General features: G+C 51.7%; 1 protein-coding gene and 1 pseudogene across 1 annotated transcript; one reads left to right on the top strand and one right to left on the bottom strand.

The window, feature by feature from the left end:
- Nucleotides 1–4,751: 4,751 nt before the first annotated feature.
- LOC135976887 (probable G-protein coupled receptor 33) lies at nt 4,752–5,879 on the bottom strand (annotated as a pseudogene).
- An 811-nt stretch (nt 5,880–6,690) lies between these two features.
- Nucleotides 6,691–10,225, top strand: LOC101949731 (probable G-protein coupled receptor 33). Its single transcript, XM_005312889.4, has 2 exons — nt 6,691–7,103; nt 8,296–10,225. Exon 2 carries the CDS (start codon nt 8,302–8,304, stop codon nt 9,337–9,339), a length of 1,038 nt encoding a protein of 345 aa, XP_005312946.2. The 5' UTR covers nt 6,691–7,103; nt 8,296–8,301; the 3' UTR covers nt 9,340–10,225.
- Nucleotides 10,226–20,379: the final 10,154 nt, after the last annotated feature.

Below are 20,379 nucleotides of genomic sequence, written 5' to 3'. Positions count from 1 at the left end.
GACTTTCCATTTCCTGACTTTTCCCAATCTACTATCCCTCTTGTCCTTCCCAACTGCCCATTGCTCTATTTTGTAGCAGTGAGTTCCACTGGCCATTGCCCACTTGCTGAGAATACCCAGCTTGGACATTGTGGAGGACCAGAGGGGGCCCAGAGAGGTCATCTCAATGGTACATTCCTAATGACACCTTCAGTCTGGTACAATTCCACAGATTTATCACCTAACAAGAATGCCTCGTGTGGGAGTCTCCCTTGCATCCTATTTTCAAACTGCTCTGAAACCCAGTTGCAGACTTAGACTGGCTTGCAAACTGGCATGCTGCCACCAGGGCTGTGCTGGAGTCTGCTGGGGAAATGGGTGACGGTTAGGTTGGGAAGTTCATGAGATGCAGCCCCCTGAATCTGAGCGGCTGATAATATCCAAATTGAACTGAAACCCCTGTGTGTAAGGCAACTGCCTTGAAAAAAAGCACTCTGCAACGGAGGCTGGGGTGGGGTTTTTATGGCAAATTTGGGAGCGTTGGGTCAAGGAGCTCCCAGCATTCAGCCCTTCTCCCCAAAATATGAGCTGATTTCTCATTTTCAGATTGTGAGGATGTTCTTGGTGCAGAGCCAGGGAAAAACTGAAGGCTCGGACCTTCATGAAATGCGGAGCATGGACAGCCCCTGAACTCGGTTATTGAATGGGGGCCAGGACTGGTACAGAAATATTGCAAAAGTTGTTCCACTACTAAGTTTTTGGCTCACGGGCAGTTCACACCTCTGCAGGCTGTAGCTTGCACAGGAAATCTCCAGTGAGTAACTGTGCTGAGTTGTGTGCTGGCAGGGGGTGGACCACAGGAACCGTTCTTAGTCTTTGTACCTAAAGATGAGACATCTGATGTTTTCCTCCCCCATCTTAGTACATCCAACCTGCCGTCTGTGAGGTGTCCCAGCAGGTGGGGCATTACCAGCAGGAGGATGCAGCCTTTAATGGGAATCTGTTCACAATTCGATACACAAGCAAAATTTAGAGAATGCAGGAATCCTTCCTTTGTTCTTCACCTACCCTTACCACTGGACCCTACTTCCCTGCTAGAGCCAGGGATAGACCCCAGGAGTCCTGATTCCCAGCATCCCCTGCTCTAACCACTCAATCCCACTCCCCTCCCAGAGCTAGGGATAGAACCCAGGAGTAATCGCTCCCAACCCACACTGCTCTATCACACCAGACCTCAGCCAGAGGCAGTAGAGGTACTCAAGAGTTCTGAAGTGAAGTCAGCAGACATACACCGATTTACACCAGCTGAGGATCTGGCCTGTTCACTCCATTGCCCTGTTGACTTTCAGGCTTAGTTTCTTTAAAAAATGGCAATTTTTTGTGCTTCTAGTTTTTGGGATGTTTCCCAGCTGAGCACCTTTAAAGAGACCTGATTTTCCACAGGGAGGGTGCTCGACATTTTCTGAATATCAGACCACTCAAGTTGGAGACACCCAAACCTTGAAGCTCCAAGCATGACCAGACACTTTGGCAAAGTTAGATCCCCAGCCCTTGGCCCTTTGCACAAGAGTCCTGTGCCATAAACCTCCAAGGAACAATCCTTCCAGAGCTGGGACCTCCCCTAGGTGCAGAGTATGACGGGCTTCCCCCCTTAGGATGCCACCAGAAGGGCTGAGATACCACTGAGCCTGCCTGTTATGCCAACCTGGGCACCCTTTTTACCTGTCTTGCTGAGCCAAGCTATTAAGCTTCCTCCAGGACACACACAGGCAGGGCCACACCAAATTACAGAACAAAACAGACACTGAGATCAGTTCAGGGAAGGCTCAACTTAAAGGACTTACCCCAGCAATCAGGTGTCCACCTCCCTTGGAGTGCAGACCCAAACATATATTATGAAATCTGCCTTCTCCCTCAATGAGGAGGAAGGTATGCACAACCTCTTTCCCTCCCCCACCCCCACTTTTAATATGAAACTTACACACAGGGTTATAGTATAAACAAGAAATAATTTTATTAACTACAAAAGGTGAATTCTAAGTGAGTATAAGAAATAGTAGACAGAAGAAAGCAGATTACTGAGCAAATAAAACAAAGTACACAAGCTAAGCTCAATATACTTAAGAAACACATTACAACATGTAATTGCTTATCCTAAACGTTATTTTAGGCTGGTTGCAAAGTTTCTGTGGTTCAGAATTCCAGTTATATTTCTTTTCAGACTGGACCCCTGTCTCAGTCTGGACTCCCCCCCTGCCCTCCCTTCGGGTGACTTTAGCAGTCTTTCTTCTTTGGCAGACAGGCCGTGGAGAGGAGGAGTCCCGTTTTCCTTCCTTCCCACCCTTAAATAAGATTTACATAAGGCAGGAATCCTTTGTTTCCCAAACTTGACCCTCCTTCCCTTCCAGTGGAAAGTTACAAGAAGTCCCAGGTAATGTTTAGCATCAGATGACAAGACCACCTGGCTAGTGGTGTCACAGGTACTTCCCTGGATGCCTCCCAGAAGGGAGAGAGATTAGTATCTTCATGGTTTTGTTGTTCCTTCCTCTTCAAATTTGATGGCCTGTCAGCTGGTAGGTGTCTTCGCAATACACACCTCGTTGTAATGGTTACGTAGTCCATATTCCTTACGTTAAATACAGAAATGATACATGCATATAAATTGGATAACCACATTCAGTAAATTTTAACCTTTCCAATGATATCTTACAAGACCCATCTTGCATAAAGTACATCTAAGTTACTTCATACCCATATCATAAGAATATTTCCATAAGGAATATGGAGTGCAATGTCATAAACAGAGCTAGAAGGTCCTGTTTCCATTCCCTTCACCATTAGGGTGGAGAATCTTCTCAGTTTCTGCAATGCCTGCAAGAGGAGGTTTGGGCTCTGGGCTTTATTTTTTAAAATATGGAGTAACCAAGAACTCTGGAGATTCTTGAACTAGCCACATATCTAGAACCCATGGGATCCTACTGGGTTTTCAAACATAGAGGAGCTTGGAAACCATGAGCTTGTAGACCATGATGGTACTGATCACATTTAAAAACACTGATAAACCTGGAATCCAAGAGTTTCCAGAATCAGGCATATACTAAAACTCATGGGATCCTATCGGGTTTTCAAATCTACAAGGGGTTAGAAACAATGAGATTCTAAACCACGCAGGATCTGAATGAGTTTTTAGACATTGACAGACCTAGAACCCAATAGGTTCCAGAACCAAAGGTATAGCAAGAACTCATGGGAAACTATTGAGTTTTAAAACATATAGGGTGTGAGAACAATGAGGTTCTAGCACACATCATATCTGATGATGCTTCAAAAAGTTGATAGGCCTAGAACCTAAAAGGTTCTAATACTATCAGTATAACTAGAACTCATGGTAACCGCTTTGGTTTTAACATAAAGGGGGTTGGAAACCATGAGGTTCTTTATCACATAATATTCGATGACATTCCAAAACATTGGCAGACCTAGAATTCAAGAGATTCACAAACCACCCAGGATTCCCAGAACCCATGAGATCCTATTGAATATTGAAACATTGAGAGGTAGTGTATGTCACGTTTGCCAGATTAGCTGCACTTCTGTCCTGAGAGTGCAACCCTCCAGGTGGGAGGCCTTGTGCTTTTAACCTTTCCCAGGTGGACTCTGGCAGTTCTCCCACACTTAGTCTGAACCCTGGCTTACAGCACCCTGTGGATCAAGCAGCTTACACTACAGGTCTGACTTCCGGAGTCTGAACAATGAGGAGCCAACTTCAACCAAAGTCTTGTTTCCATCTGAACATGAGCAATGAAGCATTTAGAGAAACAAGGTTTTAAAAGAACAGACATGCTCATGTCTAACTTTCCTACAAACCCTCCACCCTGGCTGGTGGCCTACGCAGGCCTAGCTTCCTCAGACACCCCAGTGGGCCCTAGGAGACAACTGGTGGAGCACCTCAACAACGTCTGCCTCTCCTCTGGATAGATTCAGAGATTAAAGGCCAGAAGGAGCATGGTGGTCCCCTACTCTGACCTCATGCAGAACATCCGTGAAATAGTCCCTGGTTGAACTAGAGAAGATCTCTTAGAAAAACACCCAGTCCTGCCTTAAAAATTGCCGGTGATGGAGAATCCACCAGGGAGGGTCCTTTCAAGTCTTTATTGTCCATTGGATCTGCTGGCCCCCAGCCTTGGCCAAAGTTTTGTAACTTGGCTGGAGCTGGCAGGTGGGATCTTCATAATTACTTGTATGTTACCTCTTCACCACCCTGAAGTGTTCATGGGTAGGTGGTTTCTCTGGAGCCGCTCTTTGTTCTGCCAGCTTGTTTTCCTTACTAGCTGCTCTTAAACTAAGCCAGAGGCTCCACAAACTCAATATCCCAGTGATCGGTTCACGGGGTGGTTGTAAATTATTTCAGAACCACCACAAAAACCTTGAATCTAGGTAGTTCAAGTAACACCCAGGAATGATTATTACTTATTATATTTTATTTCAGGTAGTTCTGGGAGCCCCAGTCCTGGCTCAGTGCCCTGCTGTGCTAGGCACTGTACAAACACAGAGCAAAAAGAGAGTCCCTACACAAGAGAGCTCACTGTCTAGGGAGGCAGGATACATAGAGACCAGAACTGAGTCTCAGGAGGCCTTGGCACTATTCCTGGCTCTGCCACTGGCCGTCTGGGTGACCTTGGCCAAGTCACTTCCACACTTTTTTAGTTCAATCAGGGATGAAGGAACGGGTGGGATGACAAGTTTCCAATGCTCTCTTACTCTAGGCACTTTCAGGCCATCTCCAGTTCTGATCCCTCAACTTCTGTCCCTTGTTTCCCACTGGTCTCAGGTGCTTCGCTGCCGAGATCATCAGCTAAAGCTGTCTTGAGCAAAGTGATGAGGGACATCCTGAGCACCTGCCGGAATTTCTCCCCCCACAAAGATGTAGAGGATGGGTGGGGGTGCGGCAAGTGTTTAAACAAGTCAAGAGGGTGTAAATAAGCATGAAGACACTTGTGACTGACACTGGCACTGCATTCTTGTAGAGCAGCAGGCCATGATAGAGCTGGTAGGGCACCCAGCAGACAAAGAACGACACCACTGCAGTCACCATGACTTTGAAACGCTTCCCGCTCCGCTCCAATCCCCTCTTCTTCATCTCCAGCCCCATCCAGCACTGGCATCCCACGCTGGTGCAGACAGGCAGCAGGAACTGCACCCCAAACAGGACCGGATGGAGACATGTCTTCCAGCCCTGTGTCTCAGCTCTGTCCCACTCTTGTTGGTGCAGGTGACCCTGCCTCCATCTCCAGGAGACCCCAAAAACCGAGTTAGGGAACACTGAGGGTGAAGGAGATCAGCTACACACCCGCAACCAGCTTCCTGACCGGAGCCACAGTGCGGTGATGCCAGAACCAGATGGGGGCGGCAGGGGAGAGTGCAGTGGTCCAGGCTGGTGAGAGTGAGAAAGAAGATAGCAGAGAACATGCCCAGGGAGAGGCAGGCATTGAGGAGCTCACACATGGCCATGCCGAAGACCCAGCGGAAACCCAGGTAGATGTAGATGCAAACAGAGTCATAGAGCAGGACATGAGCAGGTAGGTGAGGACCAGATGGAAGGACAAGAGGGAGATCATCATCATCCTCATCCTCAGCCCCAGAACCCATAGGCAGAGCCCACAGCCAGTCATCCCCACTGGGAGGTTGCCACATGCAGCTGCCAGTTCCCTTCCCTTCCCGAACAGCTGGGGGTTGCTCCCATTGGCTGCTAGGCTGGTGGGCAAGGTGGAAGGGCAGTGAGGAGTTGGGCTGGCTGGAAAGGCAGAGGGGCCTTTTGGACGGGGCTGGGCTGGCTGGAAAGGCAGAGGGGCCTTTTGGACGGGGCTGGGCTGGCTGGAAAGGCGGAGGGGAGGTGCCATGAGGGGCCATGCTGGGAGGGAAGGCAGAGGTGCCATGAGGGACTGGGGTCGCTGGGACGGCGGAGTGGCCATGAGACCCTAAGGAGGTGTGGGAAGAACACAAAGGGGATTGTAGAAGAGGGAGGGAGAGACAGAAGTGTGGAGCCCTAGCACTGACAATCCCTGCATTTCATTATCCTCTCTGCACAAACCAGCAAGTCCCCGAGCCCGATACAGAAAGAACCAGGAGTCCTGGCTCCCAACACACATACCCCCTGATCTATGTCACTGGACCCTATCCCCTCCCAAAGTCATGGATATAACCCCAGAGTCCTGGCTTCCACCCCACTCTCCCCATTCCAACTCAGTAGACCCCACTCTCCAAACAAAACTGGGGTTACAACCCAGGAGTCCTGGCTCCCAGTACACTGCCCTAACCACTAGATCCCACTCCTCTCAGATTTCAAGCTTGGTCTAGTGTACCGTGCCATTGGGGGCTGTTTTCCCAGTAGTGTTGGGTTCCCATCAGAGATCCCGGCTCTGAGGATGGGGCCTGTGTAACCAACACTCTGGGGAGGGCTGGGTGTGACTGAGATTTTATCTAGAACAGGAAGGAGCAGCATTTCACATGAGTTGTCTCACACAGGGATGTACCCACAACATATAGATAACACAGGACCCCTAACGGCTATTGACCTGCTCTAACCACTAGACACCACTCCCTTCCCAGATCTGAGGACAGAACCCAGGAGCCCTGGCTCCCACTGCCCCCTCCCCCTGCTCTAACCCACAAGACCCCCCACTCTTTGGCTGGGAGTTGCATTATTTGTGACTCAGCCTCTGTTGTGAGCTAATGGGGCTCGTTTATCTCTGGGTGCAGCCCCTGTCAGGAAAGAACTTTTGCAAAATACAGGCCCTTCCTCTTCATGGGACCATACCTCAATAGATGAGCTGTTGGCCAAGCATCTAGTGCATTAGAGTGGGGGCCAGTTTTAAAGCAATTGTTATTACTTAGGTTTTTTCTCTGCTAAGACAGTGTCCAATGATCATTTCCGTTCATGGTTTGCAGTGTGTGGATCTCAGAGAGCAGATGGGGGTGGAGCATGTAGAGGACACAGAGTTAAGGGGAGGGAACTTAACACACAGGGGAGGGCTCTTGCATGCTGAGTACAGACTCACAGACACTTTGCTGGGAAAACACACGCCATCCAAATCTCTTTCTGCGCTGGGATGTGACCTGCCCAGGTGAGTCAAGACGATGGGCAGAGGCCCCTCTTGGGTTTGAAGGGGAATTTCCTTTCTAAGGCTACCTAGAAGCAACAGACATTTGCCATTTTCAAGGCAAACCAGTGGGACTCCCTGTCACTGGGTATCAGTGGGGTTAGCCCGTGAAATTCCCTGCAACTGGGTAGTCCTGGGTTAAGCTGGAGAACCCAATAGATAGAAGTAGGAGGTGAGATCTGTGGCATGGGTTAATTTTTCTGACCCCCTCCCTGCATCTCATTCCCAGAGCCAAGAATAGCTCCCACCCCCTTCCTCTAACCATTAGGCCATTCTGCAGAGAAGAAAGAACTCCAATCTAACAAAGCAATGGGGGGCACAGTGCCAGGCAGAGGTAAGAATCCAGAGGTCCTAGATCCAGTCAGGAATCTAGAACCAATAGACTTTCTGTTTAAACACATTGAGAGGCTTACAAGAAATGAGATCCCAAAGCCAGCTAGTGATGCAGAATCCAAGAGAATCAATTAGGATAGAACATATTGTTCAGGGCTGGCAACAAGGCTGTGGGGCAGAGAAGTAGGTCAGTGGATTGAGGCTTCTTGTGTTACAATGAGAGCGAGAAGGACCCTGCACGCTCTCTTGAGTCAGGGTATGGTAGCAATTCCTGTGACAGGCAGATCAGCACAGAAGACAGGTTGGGGTTGGGGTGGCTTTTTCCAGCTTCTAGCACTGAGTTCCACCATCACCAGCACCAGAATACTGGGAGTCAAGAGGCTGATTCCCCATATACCTGAGCCGGCCTGTCCCTGCACTGCAGACGGATTGGACCTGGCGTCTGCTAGGGGGAAACGCCCCGTGTCCCATTCCCCACCCTTCTGAGCCAGCCCATCATCCAGATCACTGTGACGTGGTATTCTCAGCATAGCTCTGTATTTGACCTACCAGACTGTCCCCTTCCCCACTGCTCCCATGTCTCCCATGCCATATCCTCCTCTGCTGCCCATAGTTCTACCTTGTAGCAGTGAGTTCCACTGCCTATAGCCCAGTTCCTGAGAATATCCACCCTGAATATTGTGGAGGACAAGAGGGTGCCTAGTTAGGTCCTGTCCAATAGTGCGTTCCTAACCCCCTCTGTTATTTCTTCATTCCTCCTCTTCCACTTTCTCTTTTCCCCTCCTCTGTTGTCCCTTCCAACCCCTCTTCTGTCTCTCCCCAGGGCAGCATGGACCGAGGCAATACGAATATCCCACCAACCACTGGGGCGAATTCCAGCCAGGTCCCTGTAGCTGTGAGTGCTGCTCACCTGGCCTCTGCAGTGTTGCTCTTCCCCACCTTCCTGGTGGGTGTGGTGGGGAACGGGCTGTACCTGTGGGTGCTGGGACTGAAGATGAGGAGGACAGTGACCACCCTCTGGTTCCTCCACCTGGTCTCCTGTTCCCTCCTCTTCACCCTGCTGATCCCCTTCTTCATCGTCTCCCTCCTCATGGATTTCCATTGGATCTTTGGCACGGCCATGTGCAAGCTTCTCAACACCTGCATCTCTGTGGGCATGTTCACCTCTGTCTTCCTTCTCACCCTCATCAGCCTGGACCGCTACACCCTCACTCACCGTCCCATCTGGTGCCGGCATAACCGCACCCTCCCCCGTGCTGGGAAGCTGGTCGTCTGTCTGTGGCTGGCCTCCTTCGGTCTCAGCGCTCCCTATCTGGCTTTCCGGGAGACCCGGGTATTAGAGGGGGGCAGAATCATCTGCATCAACAATTATGCCCCCTCCGGAGACTGGAATGGAGTCGAGACACAGGACCTGGGCAGACAGGTCCACCTGGCTGTGTTCATTGTCCGGTTCCTGCTGGGCTTTCTGCTTCCTTTCTGCACCATGGTGGTATGCTATGTCCATGTGGGGCTGAAGATGAAGGAGAAGAAGCTGGTGTGGGCTGGGAAGCCTTTCAAAGTCATGGTGGCTGCGATGGTTTCCTTCTTCCTCGGCTGGTTGCCCTACCACCTCTACCATGGCTTGAAGCTCTCCAATAAGGAGGTGCCAGAGTCAGTGATGGGTGCCCTCTTGGTCATTTACACCTTCACATCCTGCTTCAATGCCTGCTTCACCCCCATCCTCTACCTCTTTGTGGGGGAGAAGTTCTGGCAGGTCTTCAGAACATCTCTTCTCACTCTGGTGAAAGCGGCTTTTGTCGACGATCTTGGCAGCAGTGCCTCCGAGTCTAGTGGAAGACATGGGACAGAAGTCGAGAACACAAAATAGTTGATGGCCTGAAGGTGCACAGACTTAGGGAGAGTTGAAATCTTGCCATCCCATTTGTTCTAGATTCCTGATGCTTCTAAATCCAAATGGGTTTCAGGTATCTTACTATTCATAAACCCTGTAGTGTCCCTGGATTGTAGATTCCCTGCTCTCTCTAGAATTCAATGCATTCTAGTTCACTCAATTTTTTCAAACTCAGTGGATCATCAGTGGCAGCAGATTAGTAGCAAGCTCCAGAATTTTGTTTGTTTTAGATCTTTCAATGTGTTCTAACCCAATTGACTCTCTTGGATTCTGCGTCACTAGCTGGCTCTGGAATCTCATTTATTGTAAGTCTCTCAATGTGTTCAAACTCAAAGTCTATGGGTTCTAGATTCCCATCTGGATCTAGGACATCACTGGATTCTAGAGTGTTTTCAAACCACATAGAATCCAACAGGTTCCAGATTGTTTGCTGAAAGTTTCATCGTGGTTCTAGATTTCCAAATGGTTTTAAATCCATTGGGGTAGAAGAGTCTGCATTATAATAGCGATATCTAGCTATTCTCTAGTGCTTATCATCAGTAGATCTTAAAGAACTTTACAAGGAGGTTAGTAGCAGTCTTCCAGTTTTTACAAATGGGGAAACTGGGACACAGACTGGGGAAGTGACTAGGCCAAGGTCACCCAGTAGAACCTTCGGTCCATCCAGTGGCAGAACCGGGAACAAACCCATGTCAGCTGTGTCCCAGCCCAGGTCTCTATCCATGGATCCCCTTAGATTGTGAGCTCTCTGGGACAGGGACTGTCTTTTCGCTCTGTGTTTGTATAAGGCCTAGTACGGTGGGGTTCTCGGTCAGGATTTGGGCTCCCAGCGCTACTGAAATAAAAAATAATAATAAATAAACCTTCCTGGGTGTTCCTTGAACTACATAGATTCTGTAAGTTTTGTGGGGCGGCTCTGATGTAATTTACAAACACCACATGACCCACTCACTGGGATATGTCGTGTGGGGAGGCTCTGGATTATTTTAAGAGCAACTGGTAAGTAAAACAAGCTGGCAGGACAAGGAGTGGCTCCAGAGAAACCACCTGCCCATGAACATTCAGGGTGGTGAAGAGATATTTCCAAGACGTCTGTTCTAGTTCAACTAGGGACTAATTCAGGGATGTTCTGCAGCAGGTCAGACTAGGGGTAGGGTTACCATTCGTCCGGATTCCCCGGACATGTCCGGCTTTTTTGAGTTAAAAATAGTGTCCGGGGGGAATTTGTCAATGTCTGGACTTCCCCCCCATGCAGAGCCTGCGCGGCTTACAGGGAAGCCGGCCGGATCGTTCCACTCGCACGGGCTCCGGCAGCCAGAGCCCTTCCTTCACTTCCCCTTCCTCTCCCCTGAAACTTGAGACCAGTCCCCTCCTCCCCCTCCCTCCCCGCATTCGCAGCTCCCCGGCCGGCCGTTCGCCTCGGCCTCCGGCAGCCTGGAGCTCCGACCCTGCTCCCCTCCCCCACTGCTGAGCACCCTGTTTTGCAGCACAGTAAGGGGGCTGGGGGTCAGAGAAGCGGCAGGGAGGTTCTGGGGAGGTAGTCAAGAGACAGGGAGCAGGAGGGAGGGTTGGATGGGTCAGGAGTTCGGGGGGGGCTGTCTGGGGGTTGGGGGTGTAAGGTTTTGGGCAGTCAGGGTACAGGTGGGGGGGTCTCAGGAGGGGGCAGTCAGGGGACAGGGAGCAGAGGGGTTTAGATGGGTCAGGAGTTCTGAGGGGGGCTGTCAGGGTGTGGGGGTGTGGATAAGGGTTGGGGCAGTCAGGGGACAGATAGGGGGTAGGGTCCTAGGGGGCCAGTTAGGATGGGGGGGAGGGTCTCAGGAGGGGGCAGTCAGGGGACAAGAGGCAGGGAGGCTTAGGGAGGGGGTGGAGTCCTGGGGGGCAGTTAGGGGCAGGGGTCCCAGGAGGGGGCAGTCAGGAGACAAGGAGTGGGGGGGAGGGTTGGGGGTTCTGAGGGGGCAGGAAGTGGGAGGGAGTGGAAGGGGCAGGGGCGGGGCTAGGGCGGGGCTCCTCCCATCCTCTTTTTTGATTGTTGAAATATGGTAACCCTAACTAGGGGACCACCATGCTGCTTCTGGCCTTGGAATCTCTGATTCTATCCAGAGGTCAGGCAGATTTTGGGGAGCTGAACGAGTTGTGACCTGGACCCACTGGGTTATCTGAGGAAGCCAGGCCTATGTGGGCCACCAACCCTGGGTGGAGGCTGTAGGTAAGTTAGACATGTGCTTAACTCCTCTATTTCAACAATCTTTTTCCCATTCCAACTGTTCAGATGAAAGAAGACTGCCAACCGTGACAGAAAACACATCTTGCTGATTCAAAATTCAATAGGATCTCATGGATTATAGGAATTCTGGACCAGTTCTTAACACCTTGGGTCTCAGGTCTGTCAGTGTTTTGAATTTGAACTGGTCTGATGTGGGCTAGATTTAGATCATCATGTTTTCCAAGCCACTGTATGTTTCAAAATCCAATAGAGTCCTATGTATTCTAGATATATAACTGATTCTTGAACAGCTTGGGTTCTAGGTCTGCCAAAGTATAAAAATCCAAACAGATCCTATGTGGTCTAGGACATTCTAGTTTCCAACCTCATATATGACATCGTAGACCACAGAGAACCAGTTTGGGTTTACAAAAACTTTGGCAGACCTAGAACCCAAGAGGTTCAAGAACCACTCAAATGTCTAGATCTCATGGTGTTCTAATGGGTTTTTAAGTGTGTGTGTGTGTGTTTGTGTGTGTGTGTGTGTGTGTGTAAAATACACACACACACACAATAGTACCGCATGAGTAACGCTAAGATTATGTCACAGAGGTGGCGGAAGTCACAAAAACTGTAACTCAGCGACCTCCATGACATCGGGAGCCTTGCAGCTCACCTGCCACTGATGGCAGACGGGGACTTTGCAGCAGCCCAGCTTCCACTGACGGCGGTGACCCCTGAGCTGCCGAGCCACCACTGCTTGCAAAGTTCCCCCCTGCAGTGGCTGAGCTGCTGCGAACAACCAGGGCCCCCCGCTGCTCCCAGCTGCCACCACCAGTGACAGAGGGACCCTGGAACTGCTCAGTGGCTGTGGGCGGGAGGGATCCCTACAGTTCCAGCCCCGCAGGGCAGCAGGGGGATCCCGCCCAGCTACTGGGCAATGGGGCTTCTGCAGCTTCCAGCCACTGCGGGGGGTGTGGCACGGTGCTGGACCCTACTCCCTCCCCATTTTGTCAGGGTTGTTTTTAGTAAAAGTCAGGGACAGATCACAGCTTCCACGATATTTTGTTTATTGCCTGTGGCCTCTCCATGACTTTTATTAAAAAATATCTATGACAACATTGTAGCCTTACACCTTGGTTCTAGATATTTGGCTAGTTCTTGAACCTCTTGAGTTCTTGGTGTGACAATGCCTTGAAACCCAATCAGATCTGACATGCTCTAGTACTTCAAGGGATCCAAGCATCTATATGTGTGAAAAAACAATAGTGTCCTGAGAATTCTAGATATCTGGCTAGTTCTGGAAACTCCTGGGTTCCAGTCAGTCCAGGACTCCAACCCCCACTACCCCTGATTATTCAGCACAACCAGAGACCTGAAGAATTGGTTATTGGCTCAGGACTTACATGCCATCTGTGGTCCCAATTCAGCCCCGTTGTGGCTGTAGACACCAGGTCAAAGCTGATAATAGGGATGAGAACTCAAACATCTCCATGTTTAGATCAAAAGAGCTGTGGCTGTGTGTCTAAGCCCCCACGTGTCAGCTGAGCATAGGTGTTACTCACCCTCGATTTGCGGTGGAAGCCGTGCCTCACAGAGGTGTGAACTGCTATTAAACACAGGTGTGAACAGCTTGAGGTGCGGACTCACTTTTGCAGTACGGCCACACCGGTCCTCTGTCCCATGGCATGCCAACCAGGCTTGATGTTTCCCAAAGTTCGACCTCTTTGCTTTTTCCCCTCGCTCTGCACCGAGAATATTATAACCATCTGAACATGTTCAAACAGCATGTGTGGGGAGGGCCAGTATCGCGGGAACCCCTTGACCAAATGACCCCAAATTTGTGTCACAAACCCCACCCCCGCCTCGGTTCCTCAGTGCTGGTTTTCAAGGCAGTTGCCCCCTGCATGGGGGTGTCAGTGCAGTGTGTGAATATTAACAGCAGCTCATCTTCAGGGGGCTGCATCTCCTGACATCCCTGATCAAACGACTGCCCTTGGCTCCCGCAGACTCCAGAGAGCCCCTGCAGTTTGGTGTCACTTTCCAGGTCGATGCGAGTCTGCAACTGGTTTTTAGCGTGGTGTGAAAAAATTAAGAGCGGCTCCTTTTCATGCGGCTCTAACTGAGGGCCCCGGATCACAACCCTTTGAACCTGCCCCACTCACTCTGCCCCGGGTCTTGCTCAGAGACGGCCAATTTCAAGCCAAGCCGAGTGGGCGCGTGGATTTCAGAGCACTTTGACTCGTTGGTTCTGACAGGAAAAAGTTTCTCCGCAGCACAGCTGCAGGGGCGCCCTTAGCAGATCTGCTGTAGGCAGGACTCGGGCTCCCAGTTCTGAGCTCAGGGTCTGCAGCACCTGGTTGCAAGCGGCCCCCTCAATCCAACAGCCCTTGCCTCTCTGCACACTCATGTCCAACCCCGGGGCATCAGCCTGGCCGCACTCATGCCAACCACTGTGACCGTGTCTCTGGGGCATGTGCCTCTTTGAGAGCTCCGTCGAAGCTCTGGCCCCTTTACGCATGCGACTGCCTGCGAGGGGGTGATGGGTGGAGTTGATATTTGGACACAGGGTACCGCTGGACCCCAGATTTCTGTGTGTCCCTGACCCTCCATGCCTGACCGGTCTAAGGAGCCCAGCTGGGCAGTAGTGGATAATCCATTGGACTGACAGGGTCTGTGCCCAGGGGCTCTGGCCAATTGGGGACCCCTGGAAAAATGGATGCCCTGTCCCAGCAGAAATCCCAGAGCCCTGGCAGAAGCACTGGGTGGGTGTATCCAGGGAAACCCCCGCACGCCGAGACCACTCCCCGGCAGAAGCGCTGGGTGGAGGTGGGGGAAACCCCAGTGCCCAGACCCCCGCTGCAGCTTTGGGACTGGAGGGCTCTTGCTCCCTGCCGAGGCCTCAGGGTTAGTGGTGAAAGCAGTGGAGGGATGACTCAGGACAGCTGGGTTCTAGCCCAGGTTGTGGGAGGGCAGTGGAGTCTAGAGGGTTAGAAATGCTGGAGTGTTGGGAGCCAGGGGTCTGGGTTCTATCCCTGGCTCTGGCAGGGGAGTGGGGGGCTAGTTTTAAAGCTGTGGTTGTTTCTTAGGTGGTTTCTTTGCTAAGACAGTGTCCAAATGGTCATTGCCATTTATGGTTTGCAGCTTCTCCAGCTCACAGACCAGGTGGAGGCGGAGCGTGTAGAAGACACAGAGTTAAGGGAAGTGACCTCAACACACAGGACAACACAGACTCACGGACACTTTGCTGCGGAAGCACACACCATCCGAGTCTCTCTCTGCGCTGGGTCCGGCGCTGCCCAGGTGAGTCGAGACAATGGGCAGAGGCCCCTCCTTGGGTCTGAAGGGGAATTTCTTTGCTAAACCTATCTAGGAGCCAGAGACATTTGCTATTACCAAGGCAAACCAGTGGGACTACCTGCCACTGGGTATTAATGGGGTAAACATGGGGACTCAAAAGACAGAGTTAATTGGTTGGATCTGTGACCTGGGTGAATTTTTCTCTCTTGTTTCATGTTCATCAGATGAGGTGTTTTCTATTTATGAATCTCTAAACCACAGGACTGCACGTCCCTCCCACAGCTCAAGAGTTCTGACCTCCCACCCCTGCTAAATTGCTCCCCAGAACTGGGGATAAAACCCAGGGGGCCTGGCTCCCATACCCCCTTACCTAACCATTAGGCCATTCTGCAGAGTACAGAGGTCTCCAGTCTAACAAGTCTGGGGGGGTGCATTCTGTGACAGAGGCAATAGCCCAGAGGTCCCTGGTGCAGAGCTGCAGCACGGCTGTGGGGTAGATAAGCAGCTCGGTGGATTGAGGCTTCCTGTGATACAATGAAGTGATAACAACCCTGCACACTCTCTCGAGTCAGGGTGTAGCAACAATTACTGTGACAGGCAGATGAGCACAAGATGGGTGGGGGTGGAGTGGCTTTTTCTACCTTGTAGCAGTGAGTTCCACAGGCATCAGCTCCAGCATGCTAGGAGCCAACAGCACCGATCCCCACCTCCCTTAGCCAGGCAGTCCTAGGTCCTGAAGCCAGTTCAGAGTCAGTGCCTCCTAGTGGGGAAAGGCCCCGTGTCCCATTCCCTGCCCCATTGAGCCAAACATCCCTCCTTTCCCCTTCCCCACTTGTTGCACGTCTGCTATCCCTCTTTCCCTCCCCTGCTGCCCTTAGCTCCATCTTGTAGCTGTGAGTTCCTCTGGCCAGGGCCCCTTGCTGAGCATACCCAGCCTGGACATTCTGGAGAACCAGAGGGTGCCCAGAGAGGTCCGCTCCCATAGTGCATTCCTAACCCTCTCTGTTAATTTGCCCTTCCTCCTCTTCCAGTCTCCCTTCTCCCCTCCTCTGTTGTCCCTCCAACCCCTCTTCTGCCCGCTCTCTGTGTGCACCTGTAAGCTGCTTAAGGGAGGTTTTCTGATCTTTTAATCTTTCTCTTGGCTCTTCTCTGACCCCTCCCTGATTGATCACCATCCCCCTGGGACTGTGGGCACTGGAACGGGACATAGGATGCTAGCAGGGGTCTAGCAGGTCTAGTGTTCTAGATCCTAGCAGGGGGGTTGTGGGTCAGAACTCCTGGGTTCTTTCCCTAGCTCGGGGAGGGGAGTGGGTTCTAGTGGTTAGAACATGGGGGAGGGGCCAGTAGCCTGATCTCCTGGGTTCTATTCTGTTTATAAGGTGGATTGTCTTTGGCTGGGTGGTGAAGGAGATACTGTTCTTCCACTGCTGAGGCATGAGGGTCCCAGTATCTCTGTCTGCCCCCCTTTCTCCAACCTCTTTTGGTCCCTCCCTCCTATGCCAAGGATCTCCCCTGCCCTGACACTGCTATCAACCCCCGCACCATCAGAGGATCCATCTCTGGCCACCCCCAGGTGGGTGGGAGGGGAAATCATTTCACAGCTGCGAGTTTTCTTCTTTGCCATTATCCTGCCATGGGCGGATGGACCTGCGGGTGCTGGAGCTGAAAATGAGGAGCACAGTGACCAGCCAGTGGTTCCTCTACCTGGTTCTCAGCCCCCTGTTCTCCTCCTATTGTATACCGGTGTTTGCTGCTGTTCCCCTGGATCCAGCGTCCCTTAGAGGGGAAAGGCCCCTTGTCTCTTTCCCCACCTCCCTGAGCCAGCCAAGCAGCCAGGTCAGAGCCACATCATTTTCTCTGTGTGGTTCTGTGTTTGACCCTGTAGACTATTTCCCCCTTCTCCGCTCCTCCCACTTGCACTGTCCTCCTTTCCCCTCTGCATCTGCCATCCTGTCTTGTAGCAGTGAGTTCCAGCAGTGAGGCAGGGTGCTGCAGAGTGACCTCTGGCCACAAGGGGGCACTCGAGTAGCAGGCACCGTGTTACAGAGACCCACGGGTAAATGCCACTCATGTCCAGTGGTGGGGGGTTCCCTGGGTTAATGCCACTTATGTCCAGTGGCAGGGGGTCCCGTGGGTTAGCCACACCGAGGAATAGATCTTGCGATTGGTCATCTGCTTCAACGAGGAAAAACATCTATTTGCCCTGGGACTTTTCCTTTCCGGAGTTGCACCCTGGCAAAGTGATTGCATTTGCCACACCTTGGGCATTCGTGCCCACATGCAGGATGGTTCCATTTGGCATTTATAACAACCCTTCCTTGCCTCTGGCTTCTCTTGTTTTCACGGCTCTTGATGGCAGCCTTTTTTTTAGCAGCAGGACGCCCTCCCGCCCGTGACCGCAGATCTGGGTGCTTATGAAAGGCGGATTTACACAGCCACCTACGTACGTGGTTTTCTGGCTCACCCGGCCTCTTTGATTGTCTTGCTGTGGTTTCAGCTGCCTGCTGTATGGCCCACAGCACATGCAAGGAGTTCAATTGGTCTCCGTCACTGCCCTAGCTCACGCCGAGTCTGACACCATGCCACACACAGTCCTTAATGCAGGAGTCCCACATGTCTCCACATTCACAAGATCACGCTGCCAGTTGTAGACCAATTTAGAACTGATTTATACTTTCCCCATCTGGCTGACTTCCAGTGCAAAATTCCTGCCTCTCGGGATGCTTCTCCACCATGCACAGCGCCACCACTTATTCCTTAAGACTTGTGTATTTTTCTTTGCCACATTATCAAATTGAAACCTGTTCAATTTCCTCTCCCGCCTGCCACCTGGGGAAACCAAGCTGTTGGCAGCCGTTCGTCTCTCTGTCTGCACACTGCCCCACTCAAATCATGGCTTCCGCTTTCTCCGGTTCTCTCCATAGCGCTATCCCCAAATATTCGAAAATCCTGAGTCGGGCTCCCCCAAAATCACGAGATCACGTAAACAGACTCGATAGGGGGGTTATTTATTTGCCTTCTGCTTTTTGAGCCTGTAGGGGGCACTGGGGGCACATTTGGAAGTTTTCTCCACCGCCATGAGGGTTAGAAACTTCCTTTTTTTTTAAAGAGAGAAGGCTGAAATCATCACAGATCCATTGATGCCAGGAGCTGGGGCTTTAAGGAAAACAATACGGCTCATGTGACCCATGACAGACCCATGAGAGTTGGTAACACCGTTTTGTCGAACGCTGACCTCGCAGGAGATGCTAGTTGGCCCGTTCTTGTTTGTTCTCCTCTTTTCTTGCTTTTTGTTTCGTTCTGACACCACAGCAAGAACTGTTGCCAACAAGCTATTATAAGAAAAGCCGCAGTCCCCTCCAGCCCGCATCTGCGTGGTCAGGTCACACTTTGTTCTAGTTGGATCTTGTTTGCACACACACCTGCCCCCAGTTGCTATATTGGATCTGGACAACGGCAACCACAAATGGAAGCCACAGCTCAGACTCCGTCTTAGCAGGAAAACCCACAGCAGAAAGTTCAGCTGCTTAAAAAACAGGCTGAGGTTGTAGCTTAGCAGAGCCTGGGTCCTTGAACTGGAGGGGAGGGACGTATAATTATGCAGGGCCCCAGCTGTATCCCCTCAGCAAGTGCGACCATCCTCAAACCCCGGAAATGCCCCAGACCTGTGAGTTTTTGAGTCCTGCCTGGGGCAGGTTTTGCTCTGCAAACTCCTCCTCTCCCTCGCTCCTGAGGACAAAGGTTTGCTCGAAGAGCCGATGTCTCAAAGGCCTCTCGAATCCATGTGTGCAGTCGGATTGTCTTGAAACGTGCATTGCCCCATCAGCAGTGGGGGGACAGCGAGCAAGGACCATCCGGGACCATTTAGTCAAGAGGCCCTTTACTACTGCTTCCCCCTCCCCCACCCCAAAGAGCTTCTCTGAATTTTTTGACTGCTCCAAAAACCACATGGAGGCTGGCAACCTCTTGAATGATGGGAGAGTGCCACAGGGACTATGGGGAGATTGCATAGTTGGAAATAGGACCCTGGATTCCAAACCCCCGGCCTCTCCTGCTCTAACCAATAACTCCCACTGCCTTCCCAGGGCTGAGGATAGAACCCAGGAGTCCTGCCTCCAAGCCCTCATCTACTGGGACATGCCTGTATGAAGAGAAAGGGCCCATGATTCCAGAAAATCCCTTCCCAAAGGAAAAGAACAAGAGCACTGAGAGAAACTCTCACCAAAGGCTGAATCACCAGGACAAAACTCCTGCCCAAGATGGGGAGTGGGGTCTAGTGGTTAGAGCGGGGTGAGGGGGAGGCTGGGAGCCAGGACTCCTGGGTGCTGTCCCTAGCTCTGGGAGGGAAGTGGGGTCTATGGGGTGAGAGCAGTAGGGGGCTGGGAGCAAGGAAAAGAGAATTGAGAGCTCCTGTGTGTTATCAACATGTTGTGGGTGCATCCCTAGGTGAAATGCTTCCACTTCCTGTTCTAGGTGTAACGAGCAGCCCTCCTCAGAGTTTCATTACAGACCCCATACTCAGCCCTGGAACCCTGAACCCCCTGAGGGGAACCCAACTTTCTGGAGAAAATGACCTCCTGACTACATGGTAAGTGAGAACACGTGCCCCACGCTCCTGAGTCAGCCAGTCCCCCAGATCAAAGACACGAAGCATTCTCTGTGTAGCTGTGGGTTTCAGCCCATAGACTATTTCCCTTCCCCTACTCCTTCCTCTCCTCCTATTTTCAATATCACTCTGTTCCCCCAGCCACCTCCCATAGCTCTATCTTGTAGCAGTGAGTTCCACTGGCCATGGCCCAGTTGCTGAGAATACCCAGTCTGGATATTCTGGAGGACCAGAGGGTACCCAGAGAGGTCCGCTCCAATGGTGCCTTCCTAACCCCCTCTTATTTCTCCCTACCTCCGCTTCCCCTCCCCCTTTTCCCCTCCTCTGTCATCCCTTCCAACCTCTCTCCAGGGCACCATGGACCAAGGCAACACGACTCTCCAACCAATCACTGGGGCAAATTCCAGACAGACCCCAGCACCCATGAGGGCCACTCACCTGGGTGCGGCCATGCTGCTCTTCACCACTTTGCCAGAGGGTGTGGTGGGGAACGGGCTGTACCTGAGGGTGCTGGGGCTGAAGATGAGGAGGACAGTGACCACGCTCTGGTTCCTCCACCTGGCTTCCTGCTACTTCCTCTTCACCCTGCTGATCCCCTTCTTCGCCGTCTACCTCCTCCTGGATTTCCACTGGGTCTTCGGCATGGCCATGTGCAAGCTCCTGAATGCCTGCATCTCTGTGGACATGTTCTCCTCTGTCTTCCTTCTCGCTCTCATCAGTCTGGATTGCTACACACTCACCTGCTACCCCATCTGGTCCCGGCATCACCGCACTCTGACCCAGGCATGAAAACTGGCTGCTGGTGTGTGGCTGGTCTCCTTCGCTCTCAGCACTCCCTACCTGGCTTTCTGGGACACCCATGTGGATGCGGGCAGGATCACCTGCATCAATAATTACACCCTCTCCA

The sequence above is a fragment of the Chrysemys picta genome, chromosome 20 (genome assembly GCF_011386835.1).
Source record: "Chrysemys picta bellii isolate R12L10 chromosome 20, ASM1138683v2, whole genome shotgun sequence".
Classification (NCBI taxonomy): Eukaryota; Metazoa; Chordata; order Testudines; family Emydidae; genus Chrysemys; species Chrysemys picta.
Note: the sequence above shows the minus strand (reverse complement) of the source record. Positions and strands in the feature narration are given on the sequence as shown.

What these genes read in the sequence shown, in the direction of transcription:
- LOC101949731 (XM_005312889.4), top strand. Translation starts at nt 8,302, where the DNA reads ATGGACCGAGGCAATACGAATATCCCACCAACCACTGGGGCGAATTCC.